At 42.4% G+C, this 24390-nt stretch overlaps 1 protein-coding gene across 1 annotated transcript in view; it reads left to right on the top strand.

Moving 5' to 3' along the window:
- LOC135227689 (uncharacterized) overlaps positions 1-24390 on the top strand; it is an 82084-nt gene that overhangs the window by 42867 nt on the left and 14827 nt on the right. Inside the window, exons 2-3 of the mRNA XM_064268305.1 lie at positions 6108-6415; positions 13049-13122. Of these exons, the coding sequence (XP_064124375.1) occupies positions 6108-6415; positions 13049-13122 (382 nt within the window). The remainder of the gene's footprint in view (positions 1-6107; positions 6416-13048; positions 13123-24390) is intronic.

Genomic DNA, 24390 nt, shown 5'->3' with positions numbered 1-24390 from the left:
GGTTAAATAAATTGTGGTATATTCACACAATGGAATACTACGCATCGATAAAGAACAGTGACGAGTCTCTGAAACTTTTCATAACATGGAGGAGCCTGGAAGGCATTATGCTGAGCGAAATTAGTCGGAGGCAAAAGGACAAATATTGTATAAGACCACTATTATAAGATCTTGAGAAACAGTAAACCTGAGAAGAACACATACTTTTGTGGTTACGAGGGGGGGAGGGAGGGAGGGTGAGAGAGGGTTTTTTTATTGATTAATCAGTAGATAAGAACTGCTTTAGGTGAAGGGAAAGACAACACTCAATACATGGAAGGTCAGCTCAATTGGACTGGACCAAAAGCAAAGAAGTTTCCGGGATAAACTGAATGCTTCAAAGGTCAGCGGAGCAAGCGCGGGGGTCTGGGGAGCATGGTTTGCGGGGACTTCTAAGTCAATTGGCAAAATAATTCTATTATGAAATCATTCTGCATCCCACTTTGAAATGTGGCGTCTGGGGTCTTAAATGCTAACAAGCAGCCATCTAAGATGCAGCAATTGGTCTCAACCCACCTGGAGCAAAGAAAAATGAAGAACACCAAGCCCACATGACAACTAAGAGCCCAAGAGACAGAAAGGGCCGCATGAACCAGAGACCTACATCATCCTGAGACCAGAAGAACTAGTTGGTGCCCGGCCACAATTGATGACTGCCCTGACAGGGAGCTCAGCAGAGGACCCCTGAGGGAGCAGGAGATCAGTGGGATGCAGACCCCAAATTCTCATAAGAAGACCAAACTTAATGGTCTGACTGAGACTGGAGGAATCCCGGCGGCCATGCTCCCCAGACCTTCAGTTGACACAGGACAGGAACCATCCCCGAAGACAACTCATCAGAAATGAAAGAGACTGGTCAGCGGGTGGGAGAGAGATGCTGATGAAGAGTGAGCTAATTATATCAGGTGGACACTTGAGATTGTGTTGGCAACTCTTGTCTGGAGGGGGGATGGGAGGATAGAGAGAGTGGGAAGCCGGCAAAATTGTCAAGAAAGGAGAGACTGAAAGGGCTGACTCAAGACGGGGAGAGTAAGTGGGAGTAGGGAGTGAGATGTATGTAAACTTATATGTGACAGACTGATTGGATTTGTAAACGTTCACTTGAAGCTTAATAAAAGTTATTATAAAAAAAAAAAAAAATTTATGGCCAGAAAATGTCTGAGCTCTAAAGTCACATTGTATCCTGAAGGACAGTTTAAGGTCACTGCATACACTAAAAATTTAATTCTAGGGTATGTAAGATACAGAGAAATAGAAGACAGGCCCCGAAATTACCCATCTGGGGAGTCCTGAGGGACCGTATGTTGTGCTAGAGCCAAGGGAGAAGGACTATAATCCCAAAGTCAGTGTGAAGGAAAGAAAGCAAACCTATCCTTCCCACAGCTCCTAGAAAACGATCAAAGGGCTCTAGGGGCATTGTGGAAATGGACAGGAAAAAATAAGCAAGATTTCCTTGGGAAGTTGAGTCTGAAAGTCAACCTTCCAAGGAGTTTCACTCCAGGTGTCTATGACCTAGGTGTGTCTGGAGCTCTCCAAACATGAAATTAGTTTAAGATCGCTCATCTGATGGAACCAACATGCTGAAGCTGCTCTGGAAGAGGGCACACCCATCATAAATCCTCAGGACGCCTCACAAATAATTTTTCAAAGACTGATACCACTGAGAAGTCAGAGATCCTTGACATCCAAGAAAATAAGATAACTAGGATACGAATATAAATCTGAAGCGACTGAAATAACAGAGAACAAAAGGCATTCTCACCCTTTAGATTAGGGAGCTATGTCAGTTTATTTAAAGAAATAAATGATAAACTTTACACTGCATACAAGGCACAGAAAACTAAAAGCAGGGTACTACAGATCCGAAAAAAAAAAAAATTTTCCAGAAATTAGATACAGAATTCACGTCTGTCAGTTTGTCATACTGTGGGGGCTTGCGTATTGATGTGATGCTGGTAGCTATGCTGCCGATATACAAATACAAGCAGGGTCACCACAGTGGACAGATTTCAGCTGAGCTTCCAGACTAAGACAGACTAGGAAGAAGGACTTGGTGGTCTGCTTCTGAAAGAATTAGCCAGTGAAAACCTTATTAATAGCAGCAGAACAATGTCTGTTACAGTGCCAGAAGATGAGGCCCTCAGGCTGGAAGGCACTCAAAAGACGACTGGGGAAGAGCTGCCTCCTTAGAGTTGACCTTAATGATATGCATGGAGTCAAGCTTTTGGGACACGGATGTGGTGATGTGGCATGATTCAAAATGAGAAGAAACAGCTGAAAACATCCATTAATAACTGAAATGTAGAATGTCCAAAGTATGAGTCTAGGAAAATGAGAAATTGTGAAAAATGAAATAGAATGCATAAAGATCAATATCCTAGGCATTAGTCAGCTGAAATGGACTGGTATTGGTCATTTTGAGTTGGAAAATGATACGGTCTACTATGCCGGGAATGATAACTTGAAGAAGAATGGCGTTGCATTTATCATCCAAAAGAGTATTTCAAAATCTATCCTGAACTACAACACTGACAGTGACATAAATAACTTCTACAGGCCTACAAGTAAGATGAGTTCACACGAGTATTACTCAAATTTACGCACCAACTGCTAAGGCCAAAGATGAAGAAATACAAGATTTTAACCTAAATCTGAAGTATGAAGTTGATCTAACAGGCAATCAGATGCACTGATTATTACTGGTGATTGGAATGTGAAATTTGGGAAAAAAAGAAGGATCGGTATTTGGAAAATACGGCCTTGGTGATAGAAAGGATGCAGGAGAGCACATGATTTAGGGAGTATGAAAAGAAAGGGTTTGGGTTGGTGATTACATAGAAGTCTTTCAATGAGCTTTAAGGTAAAGGAGAAGAGAGAAACAGGACATAACTGGAGGGGGGCGCAAAACAAAGCAAGTTTTTAAAAATGACGTTTCATGCTGACAGAAATGATGCCAAAGTGAGGGGAACATGGATAACTCAGAAAAGAGAGGTGAGAAATGCCAAGATGCCCTTGGAGGGACAGGGGTATAGGAGCAGAGGGCCTGGCCTCAGGTAGGAGGGCTGCCTGCTGGTCTACAGTAATAGGAAGGAAAGAAGGAAGGAAGGCAGCGCATGGGGGTGTAGACGCCTGTGGGTCAGAAGATGCTTGAGAGGAGCTAGTGGAAGCTCGTCCAAGAAACAGGAAATGAGGTCAATTGATGAAAGGCAGGATGAGAAGTAGGTGTTAAAACTTGAAGAGAAAAGAAAAGACAAAGAGTGGAGACTGAATGAACCAGGTCAATGAAGTAGGACTGTGAGGCAGGATTAATGGCTGTCCTGAAGTAGTGTGCATAAATTTATGGTGAGATGAATCAGAATAATTATGTCTTTCTCCTGCCATATTAGGATCATGGAGGCTGTTATGTGGGTGGTGGAGTTTTTCCTAGGGTTTAGGTTTTGCAAGATGAGTGTGATGAAATAAGGGAGGGGCCATGGCATTCTTGGTTTGGGTGAGGACATAATTATTAAGGAGAAGCTTAGAATTTCAAATCACCTGGATGGCAGCTAACAACAAGAAGTAGGGAAATGGGAATGTGAGGGGTGCAGAGACAGCCAAAATAGATGTCTTAAAAACTTCTTTTCAGAAAAAGGTAAAATTCTGACTCATAAAATACAAGAAAGAGAAGACACTACATTTTTTTTTCTCGATGGAAGGAACTTATTTCCTCTTCCTCAGTTTCATATTTGGATTTTTTTAGTTGTTGTTAAAATGTATTTGGGAAGACATAACCTGCATTGTTTTTATGTAAGGGCAAGCAAGGATCTAGTACTTTCTCATTCCTGAGATGTTGTCTCTGGCATAAACTTCAGCAGAGAAACAGGGACAGGAATGCTCAGGGGATAGCGGCTCTAGCCTTTGGCCTAAAGAGGAGCTGCTGTTCCGGGGCAGCAATAAAGGCATTTGGGAGTCAGGGTTGAGGTTCGGTTAGAGAGAGTCAGATGGGACTGCAAATGGCCACATAGTGACGCCTAGATTGAGGGCTGAGAGCAGATGTAAAGAAAGTGAGCAGGAAGGGCAGGAGGCCTGCTGTCTACTGAGCCAGAGGAGGCCCAGCTGTGTATTTTTGGACTATTTTATGCCAACTTTTTTGCATGATCAAAACAAATAAATGACAGTAGTCTCTGTGACAGTGTCTAGTAAGTGGGACCTTCCCCCACCTCTGCCCTGGTAAGGGGTTTATATCTGGGGTCACATTATTATGAGAGGATTATCTTGATTTTGGAAAACAGCAGTTTGTTGTACTATCTTTGATCTGATGGTGAGGAAGGTGAGAGTGCAGTTGGCCTCAGACCACTGCCACTGAAGCGGGCAGGCACCCCATCAACGTGGGTGGAAGTGAAGTCAGTGAGGGCCTTTGGGGTCTGTCCAGGTTAAGTGGCCTCTCAGGTCAGTGTAGAGAAGACTCTGACTGGCCCTTCAGCTGATGGAAGCTCTTCCAGAGAAACTTGAGAAGCCTGTGTCACCGCCATGTGCTGGCAGGAACCTGCAAGGACAGTCACACAGGAGGACGCAGAGATTCTGTGCAATCAGGGACACAAGAAACAATGAAGCCAAAATAGTCTAACTGTGATAGGTGGACAGGCCTGTGTTGCTGTAGCATTTATTTCATGTCAATCCATTTTTTCTAGGCTCTTTCTCTTTTTTGCTGACCCTCTGCTTTATGACACATGATCTCCTGCAGGGACTGGTCCCTGCTGATAATATATCCAAAGTAAGAGAGAGGAAGTCTCACCTTCAAGGCTGAAGAGTTCCTGGCCCACCGAGGCCATCCATAACTGGAAAGAAACTCTTTGAAGAGTTGGCATTCAATCACAACTTTACAAGGAAATCCTGCTTGTTTTTTATCTCTCCATTTCCACAAATGATTCCAGAGCCCTCTTATCAGGCGCTACCCCCTGTGGGCATGATAGGTCCCACTTTCTCTTTGGTTCACACTTCCTTTGTGATCTAGCCGTCCTGGGCCCTCGCTGGATATAGGCTCCCTGAGGACTTTCAATAGGAGTAATTCAAGGCCTGCCTTCCATTTCTCTTGCCCTGGAATCCAATCTCAAGTGCTTGCAATGTCTTTTAGGTATCCTTCAGGATACAAGTATCATCGGAGCTCAGACATTTTCTACCTATAAGTTTTATGAAACATTGAGGCAAAAATTTCCCATATTCTTCCCTTTCCTTGTTTTTTTTTCCCCCCCAGCATTTTTTATTGTTTCACGAAACTGTTGATTTGGGGAAACTAGTCCAAAATTTATGGAACCTGAACCCATTTAAAATTGTTTTTAAGTTAAAATTAAAGCTCTTCATTAGATCTTGGGTGCTTCAAGCAGTTGTGATGGGCTGCTAACCTGAAGGTTGGCAGTTTGAACACACCGAGTGGTACCCTGGAAAAAAAACCTGTCAGTCTGCTTCTATAAAGAACACAGGCAAGAAAACCCTATGGAGCAGCTCTACTGTGTAAAACATGTGGTTGTCATGAGTTGGAATCCGCTGGACTGCAAGTTTTCTTTTGTTTTGTCTTAGATATTAGAGCTTCTATGACCCTGCTTTGTCTTTTCTAGTCATAAAATTATACTTTATGTGATATATTTGGCTCTTGAAGTACATTGGCTAGTTTCACAACCTATGGCCCATGTAATTTGCTTTCAACTCCCTGACTGCTTTGCATAGGCCCCTCCAACTCCAGGCTGGCTGCTCAGATACTATAAACAGGGCCTTTGCTATGGGAGCTGATCTGCATCAGGCAGGCAGGGGCAGCAAGATGGTGCCACACACTCTGGTCCTCATGTCCCTGTTGCTCTGGGCCTCTGGTGAGAAATGAAAAGTGTTTCAATCTCTCTAGAGTAGTATCTTTCTAGAGTTGAAAAATGATTTTAACCTAGAGTGGGAAATGACAGTTATTTGCAAAATGGAACCAATTATTTGCTGATACGTAATATCACTAGATGTTGTGGTATAAATGGTATATTTTAATGTATTTCCAAAAAATTTGTGTGTACATATGTGTGCATGGTAATTGTCTGCTCTGATTGTAGATGCCAGTGGGGACATTGTGCTGACCCAGTCTCCAGCCTCTCTGGCTAAGTCTCAAGGAGAAATGGTCACCATCAACTGCAAGGCCAGCCAGAGTGTGAGCAGCAGCTACTTAAACTGGTACCAGCAGAAGCCAGGACAGGCTCCTAAGCTGCTCATCTACTGGGCATCCAGCCGGGCATCTGGGGTCCCTGACCGGTTCAGTGGCAGTGGGTCAGGGACAGACTTCACTTTCACCATCAGCAACTTCCAGCCTGAAGACGCCGCAGTTTATTACTGTCAGCAAGGTTATAATTATCAAGCTCCCACAGTGCTTCAGCCTCGAATACAAACCTCCTCCCGAGGGCTACAGGCCAGTGAGTCTTCACTGCACCAGCTGCTTCCTTTCTGCTCAGCCCTGAACATGCATGCTTACTCTGTCTGCCCCAAAGGCCGCATCTCCTAACTAATTCCTCATAGTATTTGCAGGTTTACAGGGGAAAATTAAGGGATGTGGCTTCTTCTGGATCCCCTGTTGTGGTAAAATATACAAAAAGAATGCTGTAAAAATCCCTTCTAGGCTTTTTCAGTTTTCATATCACAGGAACCTCCTTGTTTCACATGGATAGGTCACATGACTGATTTGGGAAAGGGTCTAGTGAGTTTTCTACCCTGAAAGATCAGTTCTCTCTTCATTGTGCCTTCTTGACTCTAGAAAGTTCTCATTTTAATTCCTTATTTTCGGGACTTTTTACTTTTTCTGCAATCAACCCTCACAACTCTAACCCAATATTATACCTGGATCCTTCATATTTAAAATGTCCCTCACAGAAGGTAATCTTCCTCTCTTACTTTTTTCCTTCTGTGGATCCTGTTTTCCAGCCAAGCCATCCTGGCCAATGTCAATGAAAGTGTTTTCCTGCTCTAAGCTCCTATTTCACCGCCCTTTTCTCCCCTCTCCATGTCTTTCAGTGGCACTCATTCTTTCAAGGGCTAGTCTCTAACTCATTAACCCTATCACCCTAGAAACATGTGACAGCTTTCCCATGTTCTATTTTCATTAGTTCTCAGTTCCTCTTTAAATTAATCCCTTGGGCGCCCAAGATTAATTTAGTGACTGAAGGAAATCATGGTTCTTTCATGTTGTTAGTTGCCATCTTATCAGCCCCCGAGTCATGACAGCCCAAGGAAAAATAAGGTCTGACTTCTGTCAACACTGGCTGATTTTTCAGAAATAGATAACCAGGCCTTTCTCTCTAGTCTCTATTAGTCTGAAAGTGCTGCTGAACCTCTTCAGCATCACAACAACATGCATAAGGGAAGTGAGGTGAATGAGGCCTGTAGGTCCCTCCTCAGGTTTATGCAGATGCCAGCCTAAGTAGTGTTCCCAGTCAGTGTAGAGGAGACTCCGACTGGCCCTGCAGCTAATGGAGACTTTCTCTCCTGGGAGACAGCAGAGATTCTGGCACCTAGTGAGCAGGATCTGCCCCCTGGGACCTAAAAGGACAGGCACCCGAGGATGATCCAGAGATACTCTGCAACCAGGGATAGAAGGGAAATCAAACCAAAATAGTCTCTAACTGAGACAATTGGACAGGACTGTGTGGCTTGTAACACTTATTTCATAACTCTTTTCAAATCGTAGACCTATCTGAATAGGAGGATCACTGTGGAGAGAAAACTCCACGTCTAGGTTTTGTCTCACCTGGAACATAGTAGAGCAGGAGCCTAGCATCTGGGTGGCGCCTGTCCTGCAGCTTCTCTTTGTATGATGTTGCTCAGATTCCATCCCCCAAGAAATTCTCTTTCATAGCTTTATTTTTTTTCAATTTTTTATTTGGTTGTAGGAGCCCTGGTTGCACAATGGCTAAGAGCTATGTTTGCTAACCAAAAGGTCAGCAGTTCGAATCTACTGGCTGCACCTTGGAAACTCTATGGGGCAGTTCTACCCTGTCCTATAGGCCACTATGAGTTGGAATTGACTCAGTGGGAAAGGGTTTCATTTTGTTGTTGTTGTTGAGAATACGCCCAAGAAAACACACACTGGTTCAACAGTTTCTATCCTTTATAGCTTTTTATGAGGTTCAGGTCAACAGGTGTGAGGTCAGGTTGGGGTGTGGCAAGGGGACATTTACGCAAAGACCCTTGGAGTGTAATCGTGAACTTCTTAGATCACAGGATTGTGATTAATAAACTTGTACTGCATGTTTCTTACTTTTTGAATAGGGCAGTACTACTTGAATATGACATATACTCTTTTTGTGGATTCTCTGATGAAAATAGTTATATTTTAGTTTTCCTGTTACGCTTGCTGTAGGTCCCTGAGTGGTGCAAATAGTTTGCGCTCAGCTACTAACCTAAACACTTGGAACGCACCCAGTGGAGCCCCAGAAGAAAGGCTTAGTGGTCTGTTTCCATGAAGGTTACAGCACAGAAAACCCTTTGCAGCTCAGGGCTGCTCTGTAACACATGTGGTTGCTATGAATTGGAATCAAGTCAGTGGTAATGGGTTTGGTTTTGGTTGATTACACTTTCTGCGAATGGAAATATATTCTTGAAGAGCACTTATTGAAACTGTTCATGAGGAAATGGTACTAATGCTCAATTCAGAGTCAAAAACGTTTGCAAACAGAATGGTAGCAGAGGCTTCCAGTATCCAGTATACCATCACTGGTGTCCAGTGGTGGTGGATCCAGTCCACATGTGGTGGTGGTGGGATCATATACAACTTCTTTCTCTACTTTATCGTTAACTGTGTTTTTGCCAGCTGGTTTCAAGTACATTTTGTACACCATGTTCTGTAGAGTTTCAGTCAAATCTGCATGTCACCCAGTAATCAATTCATTTTCTGCTTAGTTTAGACGTGGTTGGTTTCTCTTGTTTGCAATCAAAATCCCTGACTGATAAGAACATATTTGAATATTTGACAGTGTTAGATCTTCATCGAAATTTTTCCCCTTGAATATTAATTTTTATACTAATCATTTTACCTTTCCAATTTTTGGAGTTGCAAAAAAAGAAATTTCAATAGTGTCTTGTTCATTTTTGTTGCTGTTATTGTTAGGTGCTGTCCAGTCACTTCTGACCCTTAGTGACCCTATGAACAATATGATGAAACACTGCCCAGGCCCGGGCCATCCTCACAACTTTTGTTATTTGAGCCCATCATTGCAAGCACTGAGTCAATCCATCTCGTTGAGGGTCTTTCTCTTTTTTTGTTGACCCTCTTCTTTACTAAGCATAATGTCCTTCTGCAGGGACTGATCCCTCCTGATAACTTATCCAACGTATGTGAGACGAAGTTTCACCATCCTGCCTCCTAAGGATCACTCTGGCTGTACTTCTTCCAAGACAAATTTGTTCCTTCTTCTGGATGTCCACGGTGGGTTCAATATTCTTTGCCAACACAATAGTTCAAAGATGTCAATTCTTCTTGAGTCTTCCTTATTCTTTGCCCAACGTTCACATGTAAAAGAAGTGACTGAAAACATCAAGGCTTGGTTCGATGCGTATCAGTCTTTAAAGTGACATCTTTAGTTTTTAACACTTTAAAGAGGCCTTTTGCAGCCAAATTGCCCAGTGCAATGCATCCTTTGATTTCTTGAATGCTGTTTCTGTGGGCATTGACTGTGGATCCAAGGAAAAAGAAATCCATGACAATTTCAGTATTTTCTCCATTTATCATGATGTTACTTATTGGCCCAGTAGTGACGGTTTTTGTTTTCTTTATGTTGAAGTGTATGTAAACCTGTACTGAAGGCTGTGGTCCTTGATCTTCACCAGTAAATGCTTCAAGTCCCCTTCATTTTCATCTGCATCATGCAGGTTGCTAATGAGTCTTCCTCCAATCCTGATTCCTAATTCTTCTTCATATAATCCATCTTCTCAAATTATTTGCTCAGCATATAGACTGAATAAGCATGGTGAAAGGATACAACCATGACACAGACATTTTTTTGTCTGCAAATCATGCCAAAAAAAAAAAAAAAAAAAAAGCCAGTACCCTCCAGTCGATTCTGCCTCATAGCGACCCTATACGACAGGGTAGAACTGCCCCATAGAGTTTCCAAGGAATGCCTGGTGGATTCGAACTGCCAATCCTTTGGTTAGCAGCCGTAGCACTTAACCACTAAGCTACCACATTTTCTGTAAACCATGCAGTATCTCTTTATTCTGTTTGAATGACTGCCTCTTGATCTATGCACAGGTCCAACAACATTTAGGTGTTCTAGAATTCCCATTCTTCCCAATTGTTATCCATAATTTGTTACAAACCACACAGTTGAATGCCTTTGCATAGTCTGATATTATCTGCTTTCAGCCAAGATCCATCTGACATTAGCAATGATATCCCTTTTTCCACATTGTTTTCTGAATCTGGCTTGCATTTCTGACAGTTCCTTGTCAATATACTGCTGTAGCCACTTTTGAATGAATATTGTTCAATAATTTCTACACCTGGTTGGATTACCTTTCATGGGAATAGGCATAAATACGGAAATTTTCTGGTCTGTTGGCCAAGGACCTGTTTTCCAAGTTCCATGGCATAGATGACTGAGAACTTCCAGCATTGCACCTGTTTGTTGAAACACCTCAATTGGTATTGGATCAATTCCGAAGGCCTTCTTTTTCCCCAATGCTTTCAGTGCAGCTTGGACTTCTTCCTTCATTGCTATCAGTTCCTGATCATATGTTACCACCTCAAATGTTTGAACGTTGACCTATTCTTTTTGGTATAGTTACTCTGTGTATTCCTTCCATCTTCTTTGATGCTTCATGTGTTCTTTAGTATTGTCCTCATTAAAAAAAAAAATAGAATCCCTCAATATTGCAACTTGAGACTTGAGTTTTTTCTTCACTTCTTTCAGCCTGAGAAATGCTGAGCATGTCCTTCCCTCTTGATTTTCTATCTCCAGATCTTTGCACGTCATCATAATACTTTACTTTGTCTTCTCGAGCTGCCCTTCAAAAACTTCTGTTTAGCTCTTTTACTTCATCATTTTTTCCTTTTGGTTTAGCTCCTTGACATTCAAGAGCAATTCTCAGAGTCTCTTCTGACATCCATTTAGGTCTTTCCTTCCCCTCCTGTCTTCTTCATGACCTCTCGTTTCCTTCATGTATGATGTCCTTGATGTTATTCAACAACTCGGCTGGCTTTTGGTCATTAGTGTTCAACATGTCAACTCTGTTCCCGAGATGGTCTCTAAATTCAGGTGGGATATACTCAAGGTCGTACTTTGGCTTTCAAGTACTTGTTCTAATATTCTTCAGTTTCTACTTGAACTTGCATATGAGTAACTGATGGTCGGATTTACACTCAGCCCCTGACCTTGTTCTGACTTATGATATTGAGCTTTTCCATCATCTCTTTTCACAGATGTAGTTGATTTGATTTCTGTGTATTCTATCTTGTGGGGTCCATGTGTATAGTCCCCATTTATATTGGTGGAAAAAGGTATTTGCAATGAAGAAGTCTTTAGTCTTGCAATATTCAATCCTGCAGTCTCTGGCAACATTTCTATCACCAAGGCCGTATTTTCCAAACACTGATCCTTCTTTTTTTTTTTTTTTCAACTTTTGCATTCCAATCACCAGTAATTATCAGTGCATCCTGATTGCATATTCGATCAATTTCAGACTGCAGAAGTTGGTAAAAATCTTGTATTTCTTCATTTTTGACCTTAGTAGTTTGTTGGTAACTTTGAGTAATAGTCGTATTAACTGGTCTTCCTTTATATGACTGGATGTTAGTCTATCATTGACAGCATTGTACTTTGTTTTGTTTTGTTTTTTTTGATGATGAATGCAATGCCATTCCTCTTCAAGTTATCATTTCCTGCATACTAGACCATATGGCTTTCTGATTCAAAATGACCAGTGCCCGCCCATTTCAGTGGACCAATGACGAAAATATTGATGTTTATGCATCCTATTTCATTTTTGACACTGTTCATTTTCCTAGACTCATATTTTGTACATTCTACATTTAGATTATTAATGGATGTATTGAGCTGTTTCTTCTCATTTTGAGTCATGCCACATCAGCACATGAATGTCCTAAGAACTTGACTCCATTTATTTCATTAAGGTCAACTCTACTGCAAGGAAGCAGCTCTTCCCCAGCCCTCCTTTGAGTGTCTTTCAACCTAAGGGACTCATCTTCTGGCACTACTTAACAGATATTGTTCTGTTGCTATTAATAAGATTTCACTGGCTAATTCTTTAAGAAGCAGACCACCAGGTCCTTTTTCTAGCCTGTCTTAGTCTGGAATCTCAGCTGAAACCTGCCCACTGTGGTGACCCTGCTGGTGCTATTATATTGGCAGCATAGTTTCCAGCATCAGAGCAACATGCAAGTCACTACCGTATGACAAACTGACAGAAGTGTATTGTATATCTAATTTCTAGAAAAAAAATTTTAATATCTCTACTACCCCTGCTTATAGTTTTCTGTTCCTTGCATGGAATGTAAAGGTTGTCATTTACTTCTTTATAAAAACTCCCAAATCTAAAGTGTAAGGAGGACTTCTTTTGTTCTCTGTTATTTCACATTCATCATGTTCATATTCATATCCTAGTTATCTTATTTTCCTGGATATCAAGAATGTCTGAATTCTTGGTGGTATCAGTCTTTAAAAAATTATTTGTGAAGTGTTCTGTGTATTTATAATGGGTGTGCCCTCTTACAGAGCAGCTTTCATTTTTTGGTTCTATCACTTGTGCTATCTTAAACTAATTTCAAGGTTGGAGACATCCAGACACACATAGACCATACACACTTGGAGTTAAATTCCTTGGAACATGGACTTTCAGATGCAACTTTCCAAGGAAATCCTGCTTATTTTTTCTGTCCATGTAGTTTGCTTCCACGTTCAATGATGGCTTTGTATAGACCCTCCAGGCCCAGCCTGGCTGCTCAGATTATGTAAATGGGGGCTTTGCAAGGTGTGCTGATTTTTATCAGGCAGGTGGAGGCAGCAAGATGGTGTTACAGACTCCTGCACTCATGTCGCTGTTGCTCTGGGTCTCTGGCGAGAAGTAAAAAGTGCCTCAATCCCTTGAGAGAAGTATCTTCGTAGAGCTGAACAATGATATTAAGGCATAGTGGGAAATGATGGCCATTTCCAAAATTGACTCAATTATGTGTGAAATGTATCCCACTAAAATGCACGTCTAAAATGGTATATTTTAATGTACCTATGAAAAAGTGTGTGTATACATGTACGTATGGTAATTGTCTTCTCTGATTGCAGGTGTCAGTGGAGACTATGATAACCCAGCCTCCTGTCTTCCTGACTGTGTCTCCCGGAGAAACGGTCACCAACAGAACAAGTCCAGCCAGATTGTTAGCACCGCCTTAGCCTCATACCAGCAGAAACCAGGAGAGCCTCCTAAGCTTCTCATCTCCTTGGCATCCAACTGGGCATCTGAGATCCCTGACGGGTTTAGTGGCATTAGATCTAGGACAGATTTCACTCTCACCATCAGCATCCTCCAAGCTGAAGATGTGGCAGACTATTACTGTTAGCGACATTATGGCTACCCTCTCACAGGGCTTCAGCCTAGAACACAAGCCTCCTCACCAGGGCTGCAGGCCTTTGACTCTTCAGTGCACCTGCTGCTTCCTTCCCGCACAGTCCTGAACATGCGCACTTCCTCTATCTGCCCCAGAAGCCTCATCTCCTGACTAATTCCTTGGGCTCTTCAGGAAAGTAAGAGCCACAGACTTTTCTAAACTCCTTTTTCTGAGACATTACTGTAGAAAAATGCTGTAAACCTTTATTATAGCCTTTGTCATGTCAGGAATTTTCATAGCACAGAAACCTGCATGCTTCACATGGCTAGATCGCAAGACTCATCTGGAGAAATATTCAGTGAATTTTACATTCTGAAAGATGAATTTTCTCTTCCTTGTGCCATCTTGACTCTGGAATATTCCCAATTTAATTCCTTGTCTCCCTGGCTTTTTTCTTTCTCTGTAATTACTCCTTAACTCTCGACTTTACCAAGATTAAATCTTTAACCCTTCATATTCTGAACCTCCCCCGTAGAAGGTAGTATTCCTCTCTTGCTTTTTCCTTCAACAGGTCCCCTTTTTGGCCAGACCTTTCTAGTCAATGCCACAGATGGTTTTTTTTATGTTCTACCTCCTTTTTTATTGACCTTTCTCTTCTCTCCATTTCTATCAGTGGTTTTCATTCTTTCAAAAGCAAGTGTCTAGTTCATTAAACCTCTCACTCTATAAAAATGTGATATTATTCCCACATCTCTTTTCATTAGCTGAGAACTTTAAGTTTACCCCCTGGGCACCCCAGTCTAACTTGCTAATTGAAGGAAATCATGGTTCTTTTTTGTTGTTAGCTGCTGTGGTTCCTAGAACAACAGTGATTTCATGCAGAATGGGATCAGGTCATGGTGATTCATAGGGTTGTCACTGGCTGATTTTTCTGTGTTGTTCTCCAGGCCTTTCTTCCTAGTTGGTCTTAGTCTGGAAGTTTCCCTAAAATCTGTTCAACATCATAGCAATATGGAAGCCTCCACTGACAGAGGAGTAGTGCCTGTGTTTGAGGAGCACTGGCTGGGCATCAAACCCAGGACTCCTGCATGGAGGCGAGAATTCTACCACTGAACCACTGCTGCCACCCAAGTTTCTTTGTTCGACTGTAGTTGAATCCTTCTGACAACATTTAATTAACATTCTCATCTCAGTGTAATAATACAAAAACTCCAGCTATTCTAGTGTTACTTCTGTATCTCCTTCTGAAATACATGTATTGATAAAATTTGGAATCAGAGTGATCTGAAAAAAACTTGATCAGTATGCTGTGAACATTCTGATGTACATAACAGCACCTTTTCTCTAACAATTAGAAATATTTTCAAAGAATGGGTGTTGAAATTTCCATGTCATTTATTCCCTCAAGGTATATTAATCGAGAGCTTACTATGTGTCATACTCAGATACACTGCTTTCATCCTAGTTGGGGAAGATGGAAATTAAACCCATGGATAAGTTAAAATTTTCAAAGTAATTTTATAACTGGAACAAAGAAAAATAAAGAGGGGGAAGGAATAAGAGCTTGCTGGTGTAAAATGTTGTCTTAGTTATCTAGTGCCGCTAAAACTGAAATAACACAAGGGGATGGGTTTACTGAAGTGAAGTTTATTCTCTCACAGTCTAGGAGGATAGAAGACCCAATTAAGAATGCCATCTCTAGTAGAAGGCTTTCTCTCTCTGTCAGCTCTGGAGAAAGGTCTTTGTTATCAATCTTCCCCTGGTCTAGGAGCTTCTCAGCACAGGGACACCCAGTCCAAAGAATGAGCTCCCCTCCGGGCTCTTCACTCTTGGTGGTAGAAGTCTCTACTCTCTGCTTGAGTCTCTCTTTTATATTTCAAAAGAGATCAAGTCAAGATAATCCTAACCCTGTAGTTTGAGCCCTGCCTCCTTAATGTAACTGCCTCTAATCCTGCCTCATTAACATCATAGATGTAGGATTGATAACACATAGGATAACCACATCAGATCAAAAAACCTTGGTCAACTAGACAGAACTGGAAATTATGGCCTAGCCAATTTGACATACATTTTTGTGGGACACAATTCAATCCACAACAGAGGAGTAGCAATTTGAATAAGGGTGATGCATCAGTTAGCTCTTGCCCTCCACATAAATCATCCACAAAACCCAGTGGCTAAAAGCAATAAGCATTTTTACTGCTTTCATGTTTATTGGTGAGTTGGACCAATAAAGAGTTCTGTTGATATGGACCAGTCTTGAGTCATCTTTTCTGGAAAGTTGATGCATTTACAGTTCTCTGGTGTGTCACCTGGGTGCTAGCTCATCTAGAAAGACTCAGGTAACTTTCACATGTCTGTAGTTGCCTGGCCATCAGATGCGGCTATTGAGGTGACTTGGCCACATTTCTTTAAACACTTGCCAGACTGAAACTAGTTTGTTGTGATAGCAATTGGCAGAATTCCAAGAGAGTAAGTAAAAGCACATAAGTACTGTTCAAGTCTTGGTTCAATATTGGCACAGTGTCTCTTTTGCTGCATGTTATCTATCAACACAATTCACACTGCCAATTCATATTGAAGGAGAGGGCAAATAACATTTAGGAGCAGCTACAATTTCATGTCACCAGTAGTATGGATACAGAGAGGGATAAAGAATTGGGGTGTTTGTACAATTGCTCTACAATAGATGGTGATGGAAGGCTGCACTAAGAAGGAATGAACTGATCAAAGTCTCAATGTTGGTGAGAAAATGAGTCATAGGAATATCTCCAGGCAAAAGTGTTGTAGTTAGACGAAATTACACACTTCTGAGGTAAAAATGTAACCAGCTTGTTGGGAAAGAGGGAAGGAAGCCAGTGTTGGTGAAGCAGCATTGTGAAGGGTAGTGTGGGTAATAAGGACAAAAAAATAATGAAGGGGCACATTTTGTAGGATTTGTACGCTACTTTAAGGATTTTCTTTTCATTTTAAAGGATGTGATAATGACTGGAATAGTTCTCAAAAGAGGACATGATTTGATTTGTAGCTTATCAGGAACTCTTTGGAGGACAAGGGCAGGAGAAGTACCAGTTAGCTGGCCATTACCATCATCCAGGTAGAGAGGACAATTGCTTTGGTGATGGTTGTAGCAGTGGAGGGGATGAGGAGTGGCATATTTTGAAAATAAATATACAATATTGTAATCTCATGAGGGTGAGTCCTGCTCCCTGTGACTCTTCAATTCAGTTGAGAGACACCAGGTCTTTGACAAAGATAAACCAGACTTTACTGCAAGCCAGCCAAGCAAGGAGTTCAGAGACCAAATCTCAAATCAAACACCCTAAACTTGGGGATTCTGGGACAGTTGTAAGGTTATGCAGAGCTCATGAAATTGCTGAGAATATGCTGTCAATTTCAGGAACTAGACACCATATATCAGAGTGCATTTGGGGAGCAATATGGCAGCAGGGAGGACAACTTTGTGGCTAATTGTCCATGTTTGAATGGAGGGTTTGAGGCAGTGGGTGGTGAAGTGGCCTTGAGAAAAGGACCAGTAAGAAGGACGTTGGGCTGTTATACAGAATGCTTCCTCAGGAGCTCACAGACCCGGGTATGATGGGAGCAGGGAGAACAGTTTAACCCTGTCAGTTACAGTATCCTGAAGATTTTGTCAAAGAGCATGAGAAGTCAAGAGGTCACTTCAAGGTTTTGCTCTGAGTAAGTAGAAGGACAGAGTTGACAATTATTCAGATAGGAAAGACCTTGGGAGGAGCGGATTTGGCTAGGAAAATCAGGAATTTTAGGTTTGAATTGTGTACTAGACCTCCACATGTGACTGTCAGGTAGAAAATTGGACTTCAATTTGGAGTTCAGCAGAGAGATATGGACTGAAGAATTAAATCTGATAAGTAATGAAATGAGTGTTGCATAGATGAAGGGCAAAAGATGCCCAGGGTCTGAGCTTTCAGGCAAGGGAGACAAGGAGGAACCAGCAAAGGAGTCTGAGGAGGAGCAATGTGGACGGAAAACAAAAAGTGTGATGGCTGGGAGCTCAGTGAGGAGGTTGTATGAAGGAGGAAGGCGTCATCAACGTGTTTAAAGTCACTGAGGTATTTGGTAAGAGGAATCAAAAGTGGCCACTGGATTGGTCAGTGTTGAAGTCTTCAGTGGCTTTGAGTAGTGCAGTTTCTATGAGAAGGTGGGGCTAACAACTTCAGGGGAGGGAGCGCAAGGGAGTATGGAAAGAGACAGTTTGTGTCTGGTGACTACATACAAGTGTTTCAATTAGCTTTAAGGTAAAGGAGAAGAGTGAAAGAGGACATAACTGGAGGGAGATGTGAAATCAAAAAATTTTTTGAAAAAATACTGTTTCATGCTGATAGGAATGATGCTAAAGTGAGGGGAACATGTATAGTTTAGAAAAGAGAGGTGAGGAGTGCCAAGAGATACCCTTGGAAGGGACAGGGGTTTAGGAGCAGAGTGCCTGGTCTCAGGAAGGAGGGCTGTCTGCTCATCTACAGTAATAGGAAGGAAGGAAGGAAGGAAGGAAGGAAGGAAGGAAGGAAGGAAGGAAGGAAGGAAGGAAGGAAGGAAGGAGGGAGGGAGGGAGGGAGGGAGGGAGGGAGGGAGGGAGGGAGGGAGGGAGGGAGGGAGGGAGGGAGGGAGGAAGGAGGGAAAGAAGGAAGGAATTAAGGAAGGAAGGAAGGAAGGAATTAAGGAAGGAAGGAAGGAATTAAGGAAGGAAGGAAACACATGGGTGTGTAGACGACTGTGGATCAGAAGAAGCATGAGAGGAGCTAGTGGAAGCTCTTCCAAGACACAGGAAATGAGGTCATTTGCTGAAAGGTAGGATGAGAAGTAGGTGTGACAACTTGAAGAGAAAAGAAAAGAGAAAGGCTGGAGACTGAACCAACCAGGTAAATGAAGTACCAGTGTGAGGCAGGATTAAGGGCTGTCCTCAGGTAGTGTGCGTAAATTTGTGGTGAGAGAATCAGAATAATCATGTGTTTTTCTCCAGCCACATTAGGGCCATGGAGGCAGGTATGTGGAGGGTGGAGTGTCCAGGGTTTAGGTTTTTCGAGATGAATGTGATGAAATCAGAGAGGGGCCATGACACTCTTGGTTTGGCTGAGGGCATTATTACAAAGAAAAAGCTTGGAATTTTAAATATAAAATCGACTGGACAGCAGCTAACAACAAGAAGTAGGGAAATGGGAATGTGAGGGGTGCAGACACAGCCAGAATAGATTTTTTAAAAACCTCTTTTCAAAAGAAGGTAAAATTCTGACTCATAAAATACAAGAAAGAGCAGACAGAACTTTTTTTTTTTTTTTTGATGGAAGGAACTTATTTTTTCTTCCTCAGTTTCATATTTGGATTTCTTGTTGTTGTGAAAATGTATTTGGGAAACATAACCTGCATTGCTTTTACACAAGACTAAGCAGGGGTCTAGTACTTTCTCAACCCTGAGATGTGCTCTCTGACATAAACTTGATCAGGGACCCAAGGACAGGAATGCCCAGGGGATAGTGGCCCTAGCCTTTGCCCTAGAGAGGAGGTGCTGTTCTGGGGCAGCAGTAAAGCCATTTGGGAGTCAGGGTTGATGCGGGTTAGAGAGGGTCGGATGGGACTGCAAATGACCATGTAGTGACTCCCAGGGTGAGGGCTGAAAGCAAATTTGAAGGAAGTGAGCAGGAAGGGCAGGAGGCCTGCTCTCTTTTGGAGCCAGAGAAGGCCCAGCTGTTGATTTTCTGACTACTTCGTGCCAATTTTTTTTCATGATCAAAACAAATAAGCCACAGCAATCTCTGTGACAGTGTCTAGTAAGTGGGACCCTTCCCCCACCTCTGCCCTGGTAAGAGGATTATATCTGGGGTCACATTATTTTGAGAGGATATCTTGATTTTGGAACACAGCTGTTTGTTATACTATCTTTCATCTGACAGTGAGGATGGTGAGAGCGAAGTCAGCCTCAGACCCACTGCCACTGAAGCGGGTGGGCACCCCATCAACGTGGGTGGAAGTGAAGTCAATCAGGGCCTTAGGAGTCTGTCTAGGTTAAGTGGCCTCTCAGGTCAGTTTAGAGAAGACTCTGACTGGCCCTTCAGGTGATGGAAGCTCTTCCAGAGAGATCTGTGAGGCCTGTGTCACCAACATCTCCTGGCAGGAACCTGCAATGACGTGCACACGGGATGATGAAGAGATTCTGTGCAATAAGAGATAGAACAAATAATGAAGCCAAAATGAACTCTGTCTACCATAGGTGGACAGGCCTGTGTTGCTGTAGAATTTATTTCATGCCTCATTTTAATATTTGAGCTCTGAATGGAACGATTACTCTGGGGAGAAATCTCCGTCTCTAGGTTTGCAAGTATCTTTTCCCCTGGAAAAGACCAGAGCAGGAGCCTGAGGTTCTGGATGGTGTCACCATCCTGCAGCTTCTCTCTCGTGTGATGTTGTTCAGGTTCCACCCTCCAGAAAAGGCTCCATTTATGAGGGTCAGGTCAGCAGGGCTGAGCCCAGGGTGGGGTGGTGGTGGGGGGACATTTATGCCAAGCACCAGGTACTTTGATGGTGAAAGTCTTAGGACACAGGGTTGTGGTAAAATATCTAAAAAAAAAAAAAAAAAAAGAACCCAATGCCTTTGAAAATCTTGTAGGTGCTCTTTTCTGACTTACTTTTGGAATACGGTAGTGATGAGCACCTTTGATCTTGGATTATCTTCCCCAACTGAAAATTTAGCTAGTGATGTGGAGCTAATGTTTTGTGCCTGACTACTACTGAAAGGTTAGCAGTTGGAATCCTCCTGTGGGGCCTTGGAAGAAAGACCTAGTGATGCACTTCTGTAAGATGAAAAGGCATTTGCTGTTGACTTGATTCTAACTCATGGTGACCCCACGTGCGTCAATGGTATCATTTTCAATGATTCATTTCTCAGAAGTAGATTGCCTGGTTTATTGTTTGCTTTATTTTTTATTTTATTGTTTTGAGGTTACTGTTTTTGGACTAGGAGCTGAGTACGTTAACTGGTAAATATAATTTTTAATTAGTTAATTATTTTTTGACTGTTTCATGCGTGATGGTAAATCTTCTCTTTTTATTCCATCTAGCCAACAAGTGGAAGTCTGTCTGCTGCTGAGTTTTAAAATTTTGGTAACTCTATTTCTAATTTGCAGAAATTCAACATGTTCTTCTTCAGATGTGAAGTGTCCCCATTTTTGTTTTCTGTACCTTGCATACAATGTTAAGTTTGTCATTTGTTTCTTTGAATAAACTCGTATAATGCCCAAATGTGAAGCATGAACAGAGCTCCTTTTGTTCTCTGTTATTTCTGTTGCATCACGTTGGTATTCATATCATGTTGTTGTTCTGCATCATCACATTGGGTCCAACTGATAGTGACCCTCTGTGTACAACAAACCGAAACACCCCCTGGTCCTGAGCCGTCCTCACAACCTTTGCTATGTTTGAGCCCAATGTTGCAGCCACTGTGTCAACCCATTTCTTTGAGGATCTTTCTCTTTTTCACTGACCATCTACCTTATGACCCATGATCTCCGGCAGGGACTGGTCCCTCCTGATAACATATACAAAGTAAGAGAGGTGAAGTCTCACCTTCAAGGCTGAAGAGTTCCAGGCACACCAAGGCCATCCATACCTGGAAAGAAACTCTCTGAATATTTGGTATTCAATCACAACTTTACAAGAAAATCCTGCTTGTTTTTTCCTCTCCATTTCCACAAATGATTCTAGAGCCCTCTTATTATGTCCTATCTACTGTGGGCATGAAAGGTTCCACTTTCTCTTTGGTTCATGTTTCCTTTGTGATGTAAGCCCTCCTGGATGCTAGCTCAATATACGCTCCCTGAAGACTTTCAACACGAGTAAATTCGGGGCCTGTCTTCAATTTCTCTGACCCCTCCATAGCCCCGGAATCCAATCTCAAGTGCTTGCAGTGTCTTTTAGGTATTCTTCAGGATACAAGTATCTTCAGAGCTCAGATATTTTCTAGCTATACATTTTTATGAAACAATGAGGCAAATATTTCCCGTATTCTTCCCTTTCCTTCTGTTTTTTCCATCTTTTTTATTGTTTTACGAAAACTAGTCCAACATTTATGTAACCTGAACTGATTTAAAATTGTTTTTATATTAAAATTGAAGCTCTTCATTAGATTTTAGGTGTTTCAAGCAGTTGTGATGGGCTACTAACCTAAAGGTTGGCAGTTTGGACACACCCAGTGGTATCCTGGAAGAAAATCCTGTCAGTCTGCTTCTGTAAAGAATACAGTCAGGAAAACCCCATGGAGCAGCTCTACTGTGTAACACATGTGGTTGTCATGAGTTGGAATCCACCGGACTACAAGCTTTCTTTCTTTTTATTCTTTGAGAGATTTTAGAGCTTCTATGACCCTGCTTTGTCTTTTCTAGTCATAAAATTATACTTTATGTGATATATTTGTCTCTTGAAGTATGTTGGCTAGTTTTACAACTTATCACCCATGTAATTTGCTTTCAATTCACTGACTGCTTTGCATAGGCCCCTCCAACACCAGGCTGGCTGCTCAGATACTATAAACAGGGCCTTTGCTATGGGAGCTGATCTGCATCAGGCAGGCAGGGGCAGGAAGATGGTGCCACACACTCTGATCCTCATGTCCCTGTTGCTCTGGGCCTCTGGTGAGAAATGAAAATTGTTTCAATCTCTCTAGAGTAGTATCTTTCTAGAGTTGAAAAATGATTTTAACCTAGAGTGGGAAAGGACAGTTATTTGCAAAATGGAACCAATTATTTGCTGATATGTAATATCACTCGATGTTGTGCTATAAATGGCATATTTTAAGGTACGTGTGAAAAAGTGTGTGTATGTATGTATGCATGGTAATTGTCTACTCTGATTGCAGGTGCCAGTGGGGATATTGTGCTGACCCAGTCTCCAGCCTCTCTGGCTAAGTCTCAAGGAAAACGGTCACCATCAACTGCTAGGCCAGCCAGAGTGTGAGCAACGACTTCTCCTGGTACCAGCAGAAACCAGGACAGGTTCCTAAGCTGCTCATCTACGATGCATCGAACCAGGCACCTGGGGTTCCTGACCGGTTCAGTGGCAGTGGGTCTGGGACAGACTTCACTCTCACCATCAGCAACTTCCAGGCTGCTGATGCAGCAGTTTATTATTGTCAGCAGCATAATAACGTACCTCTCACAGGGCTTCAGCCTTCCACAAAAACCTCCCTTGGAGGGCTACAGGCCAGTGAGTCTTCACTGCACCAGCTGCTTCCTTTCTGCTTAGCCTTGAAAATCCATGCTTCCTCTGTCTGCCCAAAAGGCCACATCTATTGACGAATTTCCTGGAATATTTGCAGGTTCCAGGAGAAAGTTAAGGCATGTGGCTTCCTCTGGATCCCCTTTTGTGGTAAATTATAGAGAAAAGAATGCTCTAAAAACCTCTTGTAGGCTTTCTCAGGAGTTTTCATATCACAGGAACCTGCTAGTTTCACAAGGATACATCACATGACTGATCTGGGGAAGGGCCCAGTGAGTTTTATACCCTGAAAGATTAGTTCTGTCTTCCTTGTGCTTTCTTTACTCTAAAACATTCTCATTTTAATTCCTGATTTTGCTGGACTCTTTCCTTTCTGTGCAACTACCCCTCACAGCTCTGGACCTAACCCAGTATTCAATCTGGGCCCTTCATGTTTAAAGCTTCCCTCACAGAAGGTAATCTTCCTCTCTTTCTTTTTCCTTCCATGGATTCTGTTTTCCAGCCAAGCCTTCCTGGGCAATACAAACGAAGTTGTTTTCCTGCTCTGAGCTCCCATTTTACTGCCCTTTTCTCCTCTCTCCGTTTCTCTCAGTGGCACACAGTCTCTCAAAGGCCAGTCTCTAACTCATTAACCCTATCACTCTAGAAACAGGGGCCAGCTCTTACATGTTCTTTTTCATGACTTCCTCTTTAAATTAACCCCTTGGGCCCCCAAGATTAATTTTGTGACTGAAGGAAATCATGTTTCTTTCTTCTTGTTAGTTGTCATCTTGTCAGCCCCTGAGTCATGACAACCCAACGGAAAATAAGCCCTGACTACTGTCATCCGTAGGGTGTTCACTGGCTGATTTTTCAGAACACCAGGCCTTTCTCTCTAGTCGCTATTAGTCTGAAAGTGCTGCTGAAACCTGCTCAGCATCACAACAACACGCATAGAGGAAGTGAGGTGAATGAGGCCTGTAGGTCCCTCCTCAGGTTTATGCAGTTGCCAGCCTGAGTAGTGTTTCCAGTCAGTGTAGAGGAGACTCTGACTGGCCCTGCAGCTAATGGAGACTTTCTCTCCTGGGAGACAGCAGAGATTCTGGCCCCTAGTGAGCAGGATCTGCCCGCTGGAACCTAAAAAGACAGACACCCGAGGATGATCCAGAGATACTGCGCAATCAGGGATAGAAGGAAAATCAAACCAAAAATGGTCTCTAACTGGGAAAAGTGGACAGGCCTGTGTAGCTTGTAACATTTATTTCACATCTCTTTTCAAATCGTAGACCTATCTGAAGAGGAGGATCACTCTGGAGAGAAAACTCCATGTCTAGGTTTTGTCTCACCTGGAACACAGCAGAGCAGGAGCCTAGCATTTGGGTGGTGCCCGTCGTGCAGCTTCTCTTTGTGTGGTGTTGCTCCGATTCCATCCCCCAAGAAAATCTATTTCATAGCTTTTTTTTCCTTTTCAGTCTGGCTGTGGTAACTCCGGTTGCACAGTGCTTAGGAGCTATGGTTGCTAATGAAAACGTTAGCAGTTCGAATCTACGGGCCTCACCTTGGAAACT

This window comes from Loxodonta africana, chromosome 15 (genome assembly GCF_030014295.1).
Source record: "Loxodonta africana isolate mLoxAfr1 chromosome 15, mLoxAfr1.hap2, whole genome shotgun sequence".
NCBI lineage: Eukaryota > Metazoa > Chordata > Mammalia > Proboscidea > Elephantidae > Loxodonta > Loxodonta africana.
This window is presented reverse-complemented; position numbering and strand designations above follow the sequence as displayed.